Genomic DNA, 17,697 nt, shown 5'->3' with positions numbered 1-17,697 from the left:
GAGGTTCTAGCCAGTGCAATCTGTTAAGAAAAAGAAAAATTCAGAGAGGGGGGTAAGGAGTAAAGCTCTCCTTATTCACAGATAACATGATCCTGTATGTAGTAAATTCTAAGGTATACAAACACAAACACACACACACACACACACACACACACACACACACACACACATCCTTGTGACAAAAACTAATAATTGAGTTCAGGAAGGTTGCAGGAGACAAACACAATACACAAAAGTCAACTGTATTTCTAAATACCAGCAAAATGACATTAAGGAAACAATTCCATTCATAACAGCATCCAAAAAAATAAAAGACAGGAATAAACTTAACAAAAGAAGCTTAAGAATTGTACACTAAAAACTACATCATATTGTTGAGAGAATTAATGAGGATCCAAACAAATGAAGAAATGATCCTTGTTCCTGGATTAGAAGACTCAATATGAACATGGCAATCCTCCCCAAAATCATCTAGAGATTTAATATAATCCCTGTTAAAAAAACAAAACAAAACAGAAAACAAAAACAAACAAAAAACCCACAGGATTTCTGCAGTAGTGGAAAAGATGATCCTAAAATTTATACTGAAATGCAAAGGACTCAGAATAGACAAAAACATTTTGAAAAAGAACAAAATTGGAGAATGTAACAGCTTCCTATTTGAAAAATTACTATAAAGCCACAGTAAATAAAGACCCCTTGGTTCTAAGGATAGACAAACAGATGAAACATAATTGGGAGTACACAAAGAAACAGCTTCACTTTTACAATCAACTGATTTTCAAAAAAGATGCCAAAATAATTCATTGTAAAGAAGACAGTCTTTTCAACAAATGGTTCTGGGACAACTGGGTTGGTGTCCCTTTGAATTTAGAGCTTCGTGTCATGTCATACACAAAAATTAACTCAAAATGATCATAGCCCTTACTCTGAGAGCTAAACCAGTATTAGAAGAAAATACAGGAGACATATCCTTAGAGTTCTCAGGAAGGAAGGGAGGGAAGGAAGGAAAGGAAGAGGGGAAAAAATTCCATAAAAGAAAAAATGTATCAACTGGACTTATTCAAAACCCAAGACTTGTGCTTCAAAAAACACCATTTTTGTGTTTTGTCTTTGATTTAAGACAAGTCTTTGACTTAACAGAAAATATCTGCAAAACCTATCTAATAAAAGACTTGTATTTAGATGATGTTAAGAACCCTTACAATTCAATAATTAAACACAATCCAATTAAAAACTGAGCAACACTGGGGCTCCTGGGTGGCTCAGTCAGTTAAGCATCCAACTCTTGACTTCACCTGAAGTCATGATCTCACAGTTTGTGAGATTGAGCTCCATATCAGGCTCTGTGATGACAGTGCAGAGCCTAATGGAATTCTCTCACTCTCTGCCCCTCCCACACTCATGTGTGCAAAATAAATATTTTAAGAAATGAGCAACAAATAGGAATAGACACTACAAAGAAAAGATGCACAATGGCTAACAGCACATGAAAGTTCTCAACATCATTAGTCAATACAGAAATGCAAACTTAAAACAATGAAATAATGCTTTATAGCCACAAGAATGGCTAGAATGAAAAAGACACTACCGTGTAACCAAGGATATGGAGAAACTAGAAATCTCATACATTGGTGGCATAAAAAAATATACAGTTGGGAAAACTGCAATGTCTTAAAAAGCTGTATCTAAATTCATCATCTAGTCCAGCAATTCCACTCATAGGTATCTACGAGAGAAATAAAGAACATATGTCCACACAAAAACTGGCAGAATGAGTATCTTCAGCAACATTATTCATAACAACCAGAAAACTGAACAGTCCAAATGTCTGTCAACCAATGAAATAAACGAAATGCGGTATATCCATACAATGGAATACTATGCAGCACTAAGAAGGACTACTGACAGAATACAACACAGTGAGCCTCAAAAACCTGAGCCCAACTGAAAGAGACACAAAAGACTGCATGTTGTGTAACTCCATTTATACGAACTGTGCAGAAAATGGAAATCTCCAGAAAGCAAACTCGTGGTTGCCTGAGGCAGGGATATAAGTGGGAACTGACTGTATCTGGGTACAAGGGATCTTCCTAGCACGACGGAAATGTTCTAAATCTGGGTTTCAGTGATAGCAGCACAACTTGAAACTGAAAATCACCAAACTGCACACTTAAAAAATGGATGTGATGGTATATAAATTATACCTCAATAAAGCTGTTAGAAAAAAATGGAACCACAATAAAAGTGCACATTTTTATAGGAGAGTGTCAAAAATTAAAATATAGCAAGTACATAATTTCCAAATCAGTGGAGAGAACAGGAAAACAAAAAGCACTTAATCTGAATAGCAGTAAAGGGTGTTGTGTGGAGGCAATAAATAATCAGGGTAAATAGAATGCCCAAATAGTAGAGTAAGTCCCAGTAAGAGTAATTACAATAAACTGAAACTAAACCTGACAGTTATAAAGCACTGTCAGGGGGCGCCTGGGTAGCTCCGTCAGTTAAGCCTCCGACTTTGGCTCAGGTCAGATCTCACGTTCGTGGGTTCAAGCCCGGCGTCGGGCTCTGTGCTGACAGCTAGCTCAGAGCCTGGAGCCTGCTCCAGTTCTGTGTCTCCTTCTCTCTCTGCCCCTTCCCCTCTCACGCTCTATCTCTCTCTGTATCAAAAATAAATAAAACATTAAAAAAATTTTTTTTAAAAATAAAAATAAAAATAAAGCACTGTCAGGTTAGAAACAGCTTACAGTAAGTGTATTACTATTATGTGCATGTATGTATACACAAAGACGAAACAGAAAAGTATCACAAACACACAGAAGATGGAAACTATTATACTAGAAAAATATTTAGTAGCTACATTAATGTCATATGAAATACAATAAGGCAAAAAAATATTAAGGACACAGAGGGTCACTATGAGGTCACTGGATTGTGAACATACTTAAATGCACATAATGCCTAGATTCGTATTTTAAAACTGTGTAGTTTCCCCATGCAATACTGTTACACTGATTACTTCTCTTTATACTTCTCCGGTTTTCCCTCCACACATTCCCTCCTTTTACACACATGGATAAACAACAGAGTTGAAACTCCACCTCCATCCCACCAAGCCAAAATGAACTCTCTATGTGAAGTTTAAGAAACAAAGCAGGTTTCCAATTCAGATTTTTAAAAGGGTGGCCTCACAATGCATCAGCAGTATTCAGATGTTCTAGTGACAACATACTTCCTTACCAGCCACTTGCTTTTGGTTAGAAGGCAGACAATTAAAATGTCAAAAATGTGTGTTAAGAGGTCCTGCTGGCTTTCAATCCCAGGTCCACCACTCTAATAGCCACGTGACTTTACCTGCTGCCTAATCTGAGTTGGTTTCCTCATCTCTAAAATAGAAGAGACTTAAAAAAACAAAAACAAAGAAAACCAGTACCTACCTAAGAGAGCCTCTGTGAGATTAAATCAAACAGTTCATATAAAGGACACAGAAAATGCCTGACACACAGTAAGTGCTCTAAAATATTAGGTAGTTCCTTACAAATCCATCAATTATTTAAGGGAACTACAAAAACTCATTTGTATCCTAATGATCTTCCTATTTAGATGTAATGTAAAATGTAAAAACCTGACAATATTGACCAACAGATTAAACATATAAACCATAAATATCTGCTCTAGTTCAAGAATTCATTGAACAGATATTCAATTCAAAGTCTCTATGCTACTCACCAAAAGAACACACAGATAAAGACTAGTTTCCTTGAAAAGTTGTTCTTTTGGAGAGAAAAATAAATCGAATACAATGAGGTATCTGCACTTCTAAAATTTGGAAATATTCCAGGGCCACCTGGGTGGCTCAGTCAGATTGATCATCCAACTCTTGATTTCGGCTCAGCTCATGGTCCAACATCGTGGGATTAAGCCCCACCTCGGGCTCCTTACTCAGCAAGGAGCCTGCTTAAGACTCACTCTTTCTCTCTCTGCCCCTCTCCCCTGCACACAGTCTAAAATAAAAACATTTTTTAAATTAAAAAAAATTTGGATATATTCCAATGAATGGAAAGCTCTTATAAATCACATGCATGACAAATTTCCCCCAAAAGTAAAATAAATAAAAATATAAAATGAACATGATCACTATAAATACTTAATTTAATATTCCTTAATGATTCTGAAGTTCTTTAGGATACTAGTGTCCCAGAATTATTATCAAAGAATCATCAATGAAACATAGATATGCAAACATATGTTAAAAACCATGTCGTTAATATACGAATGCATCAAAAACAGTTTATACTGTTTAAAAGAAGCCGTTGAGTGATTACACAGATGGCCTATCAATCCCACTTCTAGGAAATCTACCTAGAAGATATACCTTCAATGATACAAAAATACACATACACTGAAATTACTCATTGTGTCATTACTTGTAATTGCAAAACACCAGGAATCATGCCCATAAAAAGAAAGTGCTGAATAAACCATGTTACAACTACCTAAGAGAACACAAAATCTCTCTCTAAAAAAAAAAAAAAGAGGTCTCTATAAACTGACATACAGAGCATACTATTAACTGAGAGAGGGAAAACAAGTGCAATGGAGAAGTTACATCTGTCATCCTCATGCCAGAATGAAAGAAATAAGAAAATACACGTGTATCTATTTGTGCTGAATGCAAAAGGACGAGATGAGGAAATAAAGAGATTGGTATGTACAGTAGGTAGGAGGGGAAGTGAGAGCAAGAAGACGGGAACGGAAATGGCACTGGAAAGGAAGGTTTGACCCTTCTCCATGTTTACATAGTTGTGACTCTTAGAATCACATTAAAGTTCACATACCCCTAATATACCACACCAAATTAAATCATTAACACCAGCAAGGACGTGGAGAACCCAAAATGGAACACAAATGGTAACACATGAACCTAGTATTTGTAATATTCATATTACAAATGAATAACAATCACAGGGAAGGGGTGAGAAACAAAAAAAATAACAAGCCATTTTGGTGTTTCTTGACTAATAACTTAGCTAAAGAAAAAAAGTAACATGAATATACTCAATGTCTTTCTCCAGGGAATAAGAATTAGCACTCCGAAACTACTTTTATGTGTATTATTTTGTTTTGAGAGAGAGAGAGAACGAACACACGTGGAGGTGGGGGGGCGAGAGGGCAAAGATAAAGGGAGAGAGAGGATGGATGAAGGGCACCTGGACGGCTAAGTCGGTTAAGCGTCTGAGTCGATTTCAGCGCAGGTCATGATCTAATGGTTCATAGGATCGAGCCCCACATTGGGCTCTACACTGACAGTGTGGACACTGCTTGGGGTTCCCTGCCTCTCTCTGCCCACCCCCCACCCCGCACACGCATACACATGCTCTCTCTCAAAACAAATAAACTTTAAAATTTTTCTAAAAGATAAATAAAAAATAGGCAAATATAATGTAGATAATAAAAGGCAGTTTTCTCACTGTTGGGAGGAAGAAGTCACGAATCACAAAAAATCACTAGAATCCAATGGTTGGTATAAACGTGTATGTTTTTTAACAGACAAATATGTAACTGTAAACACATGCAGTGGTTAGTATACATATAATTGCCTAGCTCTCACTCCTGAGGAAGGGTTTCCAGCAGTGACACCACAATGGCATGGCAATATACACACCCACATGAGAAATGTGGTGTTTAAACATCTTTCTCCAATAAATGGAATAAGAGCTCCCTGGAGAAGTGGCTGATTATCTTAAGGCTGGAACAGGAAAAATATAAGATAAACCTATAACATTTTATGGAGTTAAAAGTATTCAAACAAAAATATGGAAATTTCTTGAAAGAATTCAAGCACCAACACAAAGAAGTTCCTAATGGTCAAATGGAGAACAACGCGAGCAAACAATGATAACTAGGTCTTAACCCATAGAATAAAATATGCAAGTTCATACTGATATAATTAATAAACCACGGGGGTGGGGGGATAATGGCATATATTTTCATTACAAAATAATTCTAAGAAATAAATGTAAAAAAAAAAAAGTACCCAGTCATCTTGATGTTAATAAAGCTAATCAATTCTTGATAGAAGCATTAAAATAGCTTCAGAGGAGTCCCTCTCCTACATTAAATTAGGGGAGGGGAGGGGAGGGAGAGAGGGAGGAAGGAAGGAGGGAGGGAGGGAGGGAGGGGGGAAAAGAAGGAAGAAAAGGAGGGAGGAAGGGAAGGGGAGAAGGAAGGGAGGAAGGGAGAAAGGGAGGTAAGGAAGGAAGGAGGGAAAGAAAGGAGGGAGAGGGGGAGGGAGGGGCAAGCAGCCAACAAGGGAGCATAGGAAAAAGGAAGGAGGGGAGGGTTGTGGAGGAAAGGCGGGAGGGAGGGAGGGAGGGAGAGAGGAAGGAAGGGCAAAACAAAATCACCATGAGACAAACACCACAGAAATAGCTGTTGCAGACAAGATCTACCAATGAGTGCAGAAATTAGTGGGTTTAAGATTGAGGAGGAAAAAAATAATCTGCATAATCTCAAATATCCCCTCAAAAGTATTTATTAACTACAAAGGAAAAGAGAGTAACTTTATGGTGGAGAAACCTAGCAGACACCACCTTCACCAAGTGATCAAGGTTAACATAACGAATTTCGGACCTCTTGAAATGACACAATGACACGATGAAATGCACCTCTTGATATGATGCATTTCTGTGATGTTCTTCCCCAAAATGCAAAACTTCATTCTAATTCTGTGAGTACATCAAACTCATATTGAGGATCTTCCTACAAAATACCTGACCAGAACTCTTCCAGTACATCAAAGTCAAATTGTCAGACTGGAGGAGACTAAGGAGCAGTAATAAACAAATGCAAGATGGGATCCTAGATAGAGTCCTGGAACAGAAAAAGAACACTTAGTGAAAAAGTTGGTGAAATTCAAGTAAGATCTGAGAATTAGTCAACGGCATTGCACCAACATAAATTTTCAGTTTTAATAATTGTACTGTGGTTATACATTATAATTTAGCACAAGATGAATGAAGAGGTATATAGAAACTACTGTTTTTGCAATTCTTCTGTAAGTCTAAAATTATTTCAAAATTTTAGAAACTTCGGCTATTATAATGGTTTTAAAGAGAACACTTACGACCAGCTTCATTTGAGCCCACTGAAAAGTGATAATATCATGATAAATAAAGCTATGCTAAGTTACAGCAGGAACTTTAACACTGAGGCTATGAAATGAGCTACCCTCGAATTTGGCCTTCAGCAAAATATACTACCATCTTGTTCAATGATGAAACATCTTATTTGCAAGAAGTAACATAATACATAAACAGCAACAGGCTCAAATTATGAAAAATTATTTAATGACAGTACTCTTGAAATTACATGTCTGTGAAGAACATCACAATAGTCCCACAACAAAGTTTGTTTCTGGGGGAAAGATCCAGCACAGCTCACTTGAATAGCATTTCATTTGGGAGTCAGGGGCTCCTTTGAGTGTGTGTGATGGTATTCTTGGGTTGGTTTGGTTTTTTTGGGGGGATGGCCTGACAGAAAAAGTTTTAACTAAAAATATATGCACAGTTGATTAAAATATACTAAGGAACATACCTTCTACATTTTTAGGCTATCTTTCAAAATCAGTCCTCTGTTTTGAATTATCATTAACTTGTGGAAATTCAGGCTCACCCCCTTATTATTAAAATACATATTCATAAAACTTTTACAGTTGTGCTGTTCTAGTTACAAATAGCTTCTACTTTTCTAGGACATAATTTCACTTTGTTTAAGCAAGAATTCATTAAAGAAGCTATAAATAACCTTTAAATATTTAGCCATGAATAGAGGGTGGACTGGCATTGATGGCTTATTTTAGTACTAATGCAGAATGCTTTTTAAAAGCTACATTTCAGCATGCATCAAGCTAATGGTTAACACTTACAGTATAATTTTCAATATTAGAATAAATTTCTCTTTATTTTAAGGATTTTTGATAATAGCCAATATGTTATTTCAATTATTTACTAGCAAGAGAGTAGCCCTGGAGAATGATAATGGTGGAAAACTTAAAAATAAAATTTTTTAAAAAATGGTTTTTTAGCATCTGCACAACCTCTCCTTCTCTCCCAAAATACAACGCCAGTTAAAAGTGAACACATTAAGGACAAGAATTGCCCATGGAACTATAAGAATTCAAGGATCCACTGTGTGGGTGCAGGTAGCATACATATGAATCAAAGACATTTATTTCTATAATTCAACTCTGAATCATAAAGCTCACAACATTTTAGAGACCAAGTTTCATAAAATTTTTACTTGAAAACAAAAGTTTTACAAAATACCATTCATCCAATCAAAGAAACTTTCCCAAAGGGTACATGTAGCTTTCTGCTTCAGAGATGATAGAATGACAGTGAAAGGGGAGAGGGTTTTTAAATAGCCACCTACCTACAAAACCTACAAGAAGTAGATTCTTTTTAAAGTGCCTTTAAAATTCTAAAGTAAGGAATATAATTGTTGAATCTATTTGAAATTTTAAAAGTCTCCTTAAAATGGTCCATATGGTATGCACAACTTCACAGCTGGTACAAAACTGCCTGTATTTAGTTTAAAACACAAAAACAATACATATGAACAGTAGTCTTTGAAAAATAATTCCAAATAATTCCAAATACTGCCACCGCATCGTAAGAAAACTTAGACAACAGTATTGACAGTATTCAGAGAATTAACAAAACAAGCTGAATATTAAAGTATTCAAACATTTACTTTCTTTTTAATACCACTGATAACAGTAAGAGAACTTACTGCCAAATGCATTCAGGATGACTTATTTCAACTACGTGTAACATATTTTGCTATATAGATTCTAAAGAAATGCAAAACTAGATTCTAGGATGTAAACTCCCATTGCCTAGGCAGGCCCTAATTTTTCTGCTGCAATCTGGCAGCTTTGAACTTTGAAACCCTCTTGGTAGTTTCTTCTGATATTTCTGACAAAACTTCTTTTCGTTCTGGAATGGTGGGTAGCACAGGGTGAACCATGGTTGGGTGTGGTGTTAAGGAGGGCGACAGAAATTCTTTTTCTATTACAGTTCCAGAAAAAGCCTAGAAGACAAAAGTCAAATTATGGTAATAAAACAGAAATAAAATGCCCACAAAATCTTTATCCTCTATTTGCCAATTAGACATTTTCTTTCATTAAGAGTAAATTCTTAAGATTCTTGGATAAATACACAATAGTATAACATCAAAATATAAACTGTTTAGAGAAATCAATACCATTAAAATATATCTTAATTATACTACCAAATAGAAGTAGATTTTTATAAGATACACGTAAGAAAGCAAAATGTAAAATGAATGTTTTATCGGGGATTAAACAAAAATGGGTACATAAAAGGTCCTCAATTTTCATATATTCATGTCCAGACCATGATGTGAAGACTAATGTATGAAACTAAAAAATGCCAGACATGAGCAGACAAATGAGCTATCCTACGGAGGCCATGCTGCCTGCTAGCTAATAGCTTACTTTGAGCAGTATGACATCTCTTAGGTGATGTTCATGTATGCAATTACTTGAGTATTTTCCTGCATCTTGCCTCAATTTTATTTAAGAGATCAGTATAAACTGAAAAGTTAAGTGCTGGTACTAACAGAGACAGCATCGGTCTCAAAATTTACTATGATTAATTCAATGATGGAAATCAGATGTTCCACACAGGAATAAAATGGTTAATTTCAACTGGATATTTGCTGGATGTAATCTTGTCAACTGGAACAAAAGTAGAGTACAAAATGCTAGAAATATAACCAAAGATACATCTTCATGTATCTTTTTACATAAAGATCTATAAAAACCAAGGATTTGGTAACAATTTTATTTTTAAGGTTTCTGGTATTTGGATCCCCCTGCTTTTCATCTTCTAAAAACTCATTACATACAAAGTAAAATCTGACATGTAGACTTTCATGTGTATTTTGCTTCCTCTTATCTACCAAGCATACAAACTGAGTTAAGACAGTGTAACACCTGAAGAGGTTAAAAAGCCATCCCCTCCACGTTGCCCCACCAAGGAAATGAAACAAGAATGCCTCCACCCTCAGAATATTTCAAGAACTTGGGTGGAATCCAAGCTCTTAAAAGAAACTTAAAGTCTACTTTCTCAAAACTCCTATTTTATCATGATGAGCACTGACCTTCTTATCATATGAAGAATGCTTTTGAAAAGAGACATTTCAGCATTTAAAGATACTGAAAAGGATATCTTTCAAAGTATTTGCCATACATATGAACTACTTATTTTCATGTTTAAAAAAAATTTACAGCATCTAGAATGCTAACAAAAACTGTTCAATACAAAGTATGAAGCTAATAAGAGTGAAATAAAACTCTTATAAAGGTCTATCTATACCATGATGCACAAAGTCCTTATAAAGTAAAAGTTGGGGCACCTGGGTGGCTCAGTCAGTGAAGTGTCTGATTTCTGATGTCAGCTCAGGTCATGACCTCATGGTGCTGAGACCAAACCTGCATCAGGCTCTGTCCTGAGTGTGGAGCCTGCTTGGGATTCTCTCTCTCCCTCTCTCTCTTCTCCTACCCTGCTCAGGTGCAAGGTCTCTTTCTTAAAATAAACTTAAAAAAATAGACAAAAAGGAGTAAAGGTCTACATCCATTACTTCTTTTTCTAACAGTATGGAAGACTGTTAAATGAGATACTTTCTGGGTCAACTGAGATCACTGTATCAGGTGGAAGGGAGGCTAATTCTAATCATACATGCTTTCCTTAAATGCTAATGATCTCTATCCCCAGTGACCATTTAATACTATTATTACCATTTAGTTATCATTCAGTACAAGCAACAGAAGTTTTACATATGCTTATTTGTATGTAAATATACATACTTCATATGTACTTGATGTATATACAAATGGGTATATCAGTTTGATACAGGTATGAGTACCCCAGTTTTCCTAAATGCTTTATAAACTGTAAAGTTGAAATACAATAAAACACAGAACAAAAAAATTAAGAAATCCTCCCTGAGTATAATGGAAATCCTAACATATGACTATTTCATAGATAGGAATTTCTGTTTTGGGATCCTGTAATACTATTCCCCACATACACAAGTGTGTGCAATGATGTGGTGGGTAAGAATGTATATGTGTGCACTCACTTTTTCTGAGGGGAGGATCTACAGCTTTCATTAAATTGCAAAACAGTTCCATAACCCCCAGGAATAAATATGTCACTGGCACAGGCCAAAACACAGGACTTTAATTACCTGCCATATATATGTTTTTCATTAATGAAAGCACATAAAAAAGTATAATCTGCTACCTCAACTATTATAAAATTACTATAGTTTGGTCTAGTGGTAATTTGTTTAAAATAAGCTGCCAAATGATCTTCTAGTCAAAAATGTAACACATATACAAACTAAGATACTTTAAAATTCTTAAAGTTCTATTTATTTCACCAAAATAGAACTTTAAGATTGGTGATACTTTACCCCCACCAAATTTTTCTTGAATTAAGATTATAATATATGTATTTGTGTGTTTGCTAGTGACTATTTTTTACAAATTATTATCAAAAAATAAGCCTAGAATTAATTAGGTTCCATGACTTTTGAGATTAAATATATGTATAAAGAAGCTATAAGATAAACAATCCCATTATCCAGCTGATTAACTTCAATAAATAACTATACAAAATAAAATAATTTAAAGATTATAAGATTAGAGATTTATGGACCATGCCAAGGAGATATAGCAGCTGCAATTTTTTAAAAAGGAGAGAAGACCCTCTTTTAAAGAAATAACGTTTTAACTCCAAAAATGAACTGTGAAATCAGGGAAATGAATGACACGCCCTTCTGAAATGGAGCTAGCACCACTTTTTTTTTTTTAAATGTTTATTTCTGAGAGAGAAAGAGAGAGTTGGGGGTGGGGGAGCCACTGGGACAGAGGATCCAAAGCAGGATCTGCACCAAGAGCAGCAAGCCCTACACGGAGTTCGAACTCATGAACTGCAAGATCACGACCTGAGCTGAAGTCAGACACTTGACTGAACCACCCAGGAGCCCTGCTACCGCCACCTTTTTAATCTCAGAAAAAGTGATGAAAGATACTATACAAAATAAAGAGTTAACAATACACACACACCTCAGGTGTTCCTGATAAGGGCAGAAGTTTCTTGTGAGGGTTTTCTTCTTGTTCCTCTTCCAAAATACTCTCACTGGTGTCACTACAAGTGGCCTCTTCACAGCTAATACTCCTCAGAACTCCCCGTCTGTCGTCAAAGTCAGCAGCACTGCTCTCACTGGTATCACTGCACACGCTGTTCTCTCTGCTGCGAGACTTCAAGATGGACTTACGAGGGACATATTCTCCATTGACAACATCAACAAAGACTCTACAACATCCAAAAATATACATACTCACTTAAGGTAACTCATAAACTGAGGATGAATTTATAAAGATTTTAAAAAATATTTCCTAGAAATTACTGTTTTTTTCAAACTTGTTAAAATTTTCACAATCAATAATTTTGTAGCTTGAAATGATGTATTTTATATTCTTTAAAATAGGATTGTTTGGGCCTAATATAAGAGAGGTTTATTTATAAGCATGTCAGGGGTGACAGTAGCCTAATTTGCCAAAATTCCACGTTATCTAGACCTACTTAGAAAATTACTTAGCAATTTTAACTATTTCACCAATACGGGTCATGAAAACAGTAGGTCTTTCCAAATGATAACATGCTCCACAAACAACTGGAACAGCAATACTTAACTCCGACTTTGGGGAAAGGCGAACCACAGGCAAGCAGCACAGCTCTGGCAGGAGAGCGCCGGTCCAGCCCGCTGGAAACCCAAACTTACATTTCTAAAGTTAACATACAACATGTTTTCACTAGATCAACTGGGAATGTTTTAATAGCACTGCCATAGGCGGGGAAAGGGGAAGATCATACAATATTCCACCTGTTTTGAGCTGGGCAGCTGTGGAGGCTCAGCAGCTCCTGGGAGAGCCTGTAAAATACTAAGCCAAGCCGATCAGAGCCCTCACCTGTCCGTGACAAGCCTTCTGTGTTACAGAAACCCGCTCCTGTGAATGTTCAGTTACAAAAAGAGGTAAGGGAACAGCACGCTGTCCTGCTGCCTGTGAATACCGCTCACCTGTAAATGTCGGCAGGAGTCCTGATAGTAGGCAGCTCCTGGGCAGAATGACCACTGCCAGAGCTGTTCTTTCGTTTACGTTTGGCTTCTTCTTTCTTCTCACTGAATTTTAAAGTAGTATTTTTTCCAGTATTTATTCGCACCTAAAAATTTCAGAGCAAAAATTACAAACCTTTTGAGAAATTAAATCAAAGCCAAAACTAAAACAAATAAACTTTATAATTAAAGACGAGAGACAGTTTTTGGTATGAAATGATGAGCACTATTAGGATTAAAAAGTCCTTACCATAACACACTTCTACAGCATTAAATTGTATCTTCTTTAATGACCAATTCTGGTCATTACGGAGTTTATTATTGTATAGAGAGCAAATTACATTAAAACTAAATGACAGATTTATTATAAGTTTTCACATCACCCCATTACTTTGACATAAATTTTTGGCTTAAATCATGCATTTCAAAACAAAGAACATAATTAAAAGAAATCTTTGGTAAGAATATACAATTTAAGTCACAAAAACAATATTAGTGCTTAATTATTTGGAATTTTTATAATGCCTCTAGTTTTCAGAAATTGAACTAAAAAATAAAAACCAACCCTGTAGGATTATGTCATTCTTCTTTTCCTACTAACACTTATACTGCACTTCCCAAATTAATGACTGCTCTTCCTCATAACATTCCTAAAAATATTATTTTTCTTCCTGTTTCATCAACATGCAAATAAGGAAAAATTTAAAGCATGAAATAAGAATCCTAAAAAAAATTTCTTTTTCTGGCTATTAGTTTTTTTTTTCCCAAAGAACTCACAGGATGCTCCCTTTAGTCTGAAGTATTAAAATATAAAAAACCGTAAGTTATTTCACTTCATACTAGAGCAGGATAACTTAGGGAACCTAAGAAATATCAGATATGTTTTAAACATGTTTCATTAAATAATAATCACAGACACGTACGACTGATCCCTCAGACCCTCACGTGTGACACAGGCAATCCTGCAGGTATACTGTGTCGTACAAAGACCAGCACACGGAGACCAAGGACTTTCTGTTGTATTACCAGCCAGCTCCGCGGACTTTGGCCTTAAGTTTCCTTGTGGAAGACGAACTATAAAGGTGAACCCCCAGTTGCTCCTCAGGGCAGCCCTGGAAGCAAGGGACGGATCTAAGGTAGTCTATCCTTCCAATCAGAACCAACCTGTTTTGATCTCTTTTAAATGCTGGGATTCTACAGTAAGTACAAAGGGAACAAAAAGTCTTGATACTAAGGAAAGGCTTTAAAACCCTGTATTAGAAGATCTCTAAAGGGGCATCTGAGTGGCTCAGTTGGTTAAGCATCTGAGTTTGGCTCAGGTCATGATCTCTCGGTTCATGGGTTCAAGCCCCACGTTGGACTCTGCTTCCTCATGCTCTCTCTTTCCCTCTCAAAAAGAAACAAACATTTTTTTCCTGTTTTTATTTTTGAGAGAGAGAGACAGCACGAGCGGGGGAGGGTCAGAGAGAGAGGGAGACACAGAATCTGAAGCCGGCTCCAGGCTCTGAGCTGTCACCACAGAGCCCGACACGGGGCCAGAACCCATGAACCGAGAGATCATGACCTGAGCCAAAGCCGGACGCTTAACCAACTGAGCCACCCAGGCGCCCCAACAAACATTACTTAAAAAAAAAAAAATCTCTACAGTAACCCCCAGCTCTAAAATGCCAACGTTCTAGAGTCACCATTACCCACAGTTGTTTAGATTTACTTTATCAGAAAAGAAGCTACTTTTTACTTCCTGTCTTGCCTAAACAGAAAGTAATAACCTGGCATAACTAAAAATGTAGCTAATGCAGTCACTTTCAACATCCTAAATACACCAGAACACCCACAATGTAATTAGCTCTAGAATTCTAAGAAAACTCTCTGAATGAAGGACAGGTGGAGTTATAGTAGTTGCTACTCAAATCTGATCCCTTTCCAGACCCCAAACAATTCAAATCCCACTGTGGCTTCAAAGAACAAAGGACCAACACAAACTATCTAAACATTAGACTTTTTTTCCCCCTTTTTCTTTTTAGATAAATTGGTCAGAACAAGAGGCAAAGATGATTTTATTATTTGGCACTAACAACAATATTAATCACTCTAACACTGTTCTTTTAAAGAATATATATTTATATTAACTTATGTTAATATTTAAGTTATATGCAAAAAGTATACAAACCCTCTTAGGTTCGACAGTATGAGAAAAATATATTGTTGGTATAGAATGATCTCCAACCCCTAAAACGTCATGGTCATTTTCATTCTCGCCATCATCATCATCATCACCTTCATTTTCATTACTGTGATAAGAATTTGAACCAATCACTGAACAGTTCAACTGGCTATTCCCTTGACCGTTGAACAGTTCTGAACGTGTGACGTCCTTATAACAACTGCTGGAATGAACAGAGTCTGTTACTTGGTGCATCACATGCACATTTACGTTCTGATCTTCCTTTTCTTCTTCAGAAGATGTTGTATCTTCTCCATTTGCAATCATAGTATCAGGCTTACTAATAAGAGAGACAGAATATTAGGATCAAACAAACACATCAAAATTCTACATATTTTAATTTTTAGTTCATTTCAGTGGGTAAAAATTAAGATTCTGAATAAGATATATTTTTAACTAGAATTCTAAGTTTTAAGAATGCTTTGAAATAACAATGACCATAAAAAAAGCTATGCTAATTCGGTATGTTGTAGTTAAACATAAGTAGAACACAGATGATTTTTTTATCTTTGCAAGAGGACACTGGCCCAATAAAGAATAAACATGATATAAATAATACAATCAAGAAATTCACTGAGAATATATTTCTCTATTTAAAGACCAGAAATTAAAGCCCCAAAACATTAATACATTCTTATTTTCTACTTCTATATTTGGAATACTTTATTATAATTTTATAATTAAGGATTGATGTATGTGCACATGAGTACAATTATATTTATACACACATGTACATTTTTCATGCTTCATTTCTAGAAAGAATGTGAAGACCTTACAAAAATAACAAATCAAAAATGCAACAGAACTGAAATAACATCAGGCAAAAATAGAGAATCATGACCAAGAAAATCATAAGATTCAAGACTGATCTTAAAAAAAAAAAATGGAATACTATTAGTTAATCAAAAAGACCTAAGAATTTGTAGGTTAAATGACAGAAAAAATATACATATATCCTTTGTGCTCCATGTCCTATTTTTCACAGAAACTAATTACTGCATATGGAACATCATTTAAGCAAATTACAGGAACTTCTGTAGTAACAGATTTCATTGAGTTTTCTGACAATTCCAAGTGAGTGCTGATGTGTATGTATTTCAAAACAGCAGCTTGGAATAGTTTTTTATTTATAAAACTACCTGCCCAAATTACGAACTGCCTGCTCAATAAACAGAAAAGTTTACAAAGGAAAGCAAGGATAAACATTTTGCAGTAACAAACAAATCCAGAGCAAACTTTTCTTTTTAACGAGTCATTTAGAGATATAGCATTATCCTTACTACAGTATAAAAATACTTCATTTAAATTGTAATATTAAAAAACACCCATAATTATTATGTCAACTATCTGATATACTGTAGTACTTCATTATATAAAATATGGCTGAATATTGTTATTAAAAGCATAGGAATACCGATTTTAAGTATTTCTGTACCCACACATATACATGGGCATGTGACGAATTCACAAGCCCAAAAAGAAAATATTCTAGAGAACTAATATATATTTTCGAGTGGGAGATTATTGAAATTTTAATATATTACACTTTTCTATATTTTCTTCAATGAGCATGTGTTGTTTTATTAATGAGGATAGAAATTAATGAGGAAATGAGTTTAGAAACAAATACTCTTGGAAAGATAATTTGTCATTAGGTACCTATCAAGTTCACCCAGCAACTCTTCTTGTCTCTCTAGTTCTTCAAGTCGAGCCCATACTTCCTTATCAGCAAGCAAATCCTTGGATTTTACATCATTTGCAAAATCTGCTTCAAAAATATCTGAAGTTTTTGGTTTGGAGTGAGGTTTATGAGCAATTCGGTGTTTTGCTATTAAATACAAAAAAAGAAGACATGTCTGTTAATAGCCACCTTTAAAAAGGCACAAACCCAGACTTAGTGTGACTTTCTTTTGAGAAGAAGGGATACTGAGATGGCGGGGGTGGGGGGTGCGCATGGTTTTTAAGGCAAGCAAGCCAAGTCCAAGGATGCATCTCTCTCATAATCTTGCTACTCAAAGTGTGGTCCAAGGACCAGCAACACTGATATCCCTGCAGAACATTTCAGAAGTATAGACTCTCAGGTCAGGGCCACCCCAGATCTGCTAAATCACAATCTGTGTTTTAACAAGAGCCTAAGAGGATGCATATACACATTAAAGACTGTGAAGAACTGCCTGAGAGCTTCAAAAATGCATCAGCAGAAATGGTCACAACGTACCCTAGTTATAACACAAAATCCAACACAAATAATACACATCCTC

At 35.7% G+C, this 17,697-nt stretch overlaps 1 protein-coding gene across 1 annotated transcript in view; it reads right to left on the bottom strand.

Moving 5' to 3' along the window:
- Positions 1–7,327: 7,327 nt before the first annotated feature.
- The window catches only part of URI1 (URI1 prefoldin like chaperone), a 102,498-nt gene continuing 92,128 nt past the window's right edge, over positions 7,328–17,697 (bottom strand). Inside the window, exons 12-16 of the mRNA XM_029924253.1 lie at positions 17,096–17,264; positions 15,383–15,716; positions 13,177–13,319; positions 12,161–12,410; positions 7,328–9,093 (exon numbers count right to left, since the gene is read on the bottom strand). Coding sequence (XP_029780113.1) covers positions 8,911–9,093; positions 12,161–12,410; positions 13,177–13,319; positions 15,383–15,716; positions 17,096–17,264 — 1,079 coding nt within the window. The 3' untranslated portion in view covers positions 7,328–8,910. The remainder of the gene's footprint in view (positions 9,094–12,160; positions 12,411–13,176; positions 13,320–15,382; positions 15,717–17,095; positions 17,265–17,697) is intronic.

This window comes from Suricata suricatta, chromosome 16 (genome assembly GCF_006229205.1).
Source record: "Suricata suricatta isolate VVHF042 chromosome 16, meerkat_22Aug2017_6uvM2_HiC, whole genome shotgun sequence".
Lineage (NCBI taxonomy): Eukaryota > Metazoa > Chordata > Mammalia > Carnivora > Herpestidae > Suricata > Suricata suricatta.
This window is presented reverse-complemented; position numbering and strand designations above follow the sequence as displayed.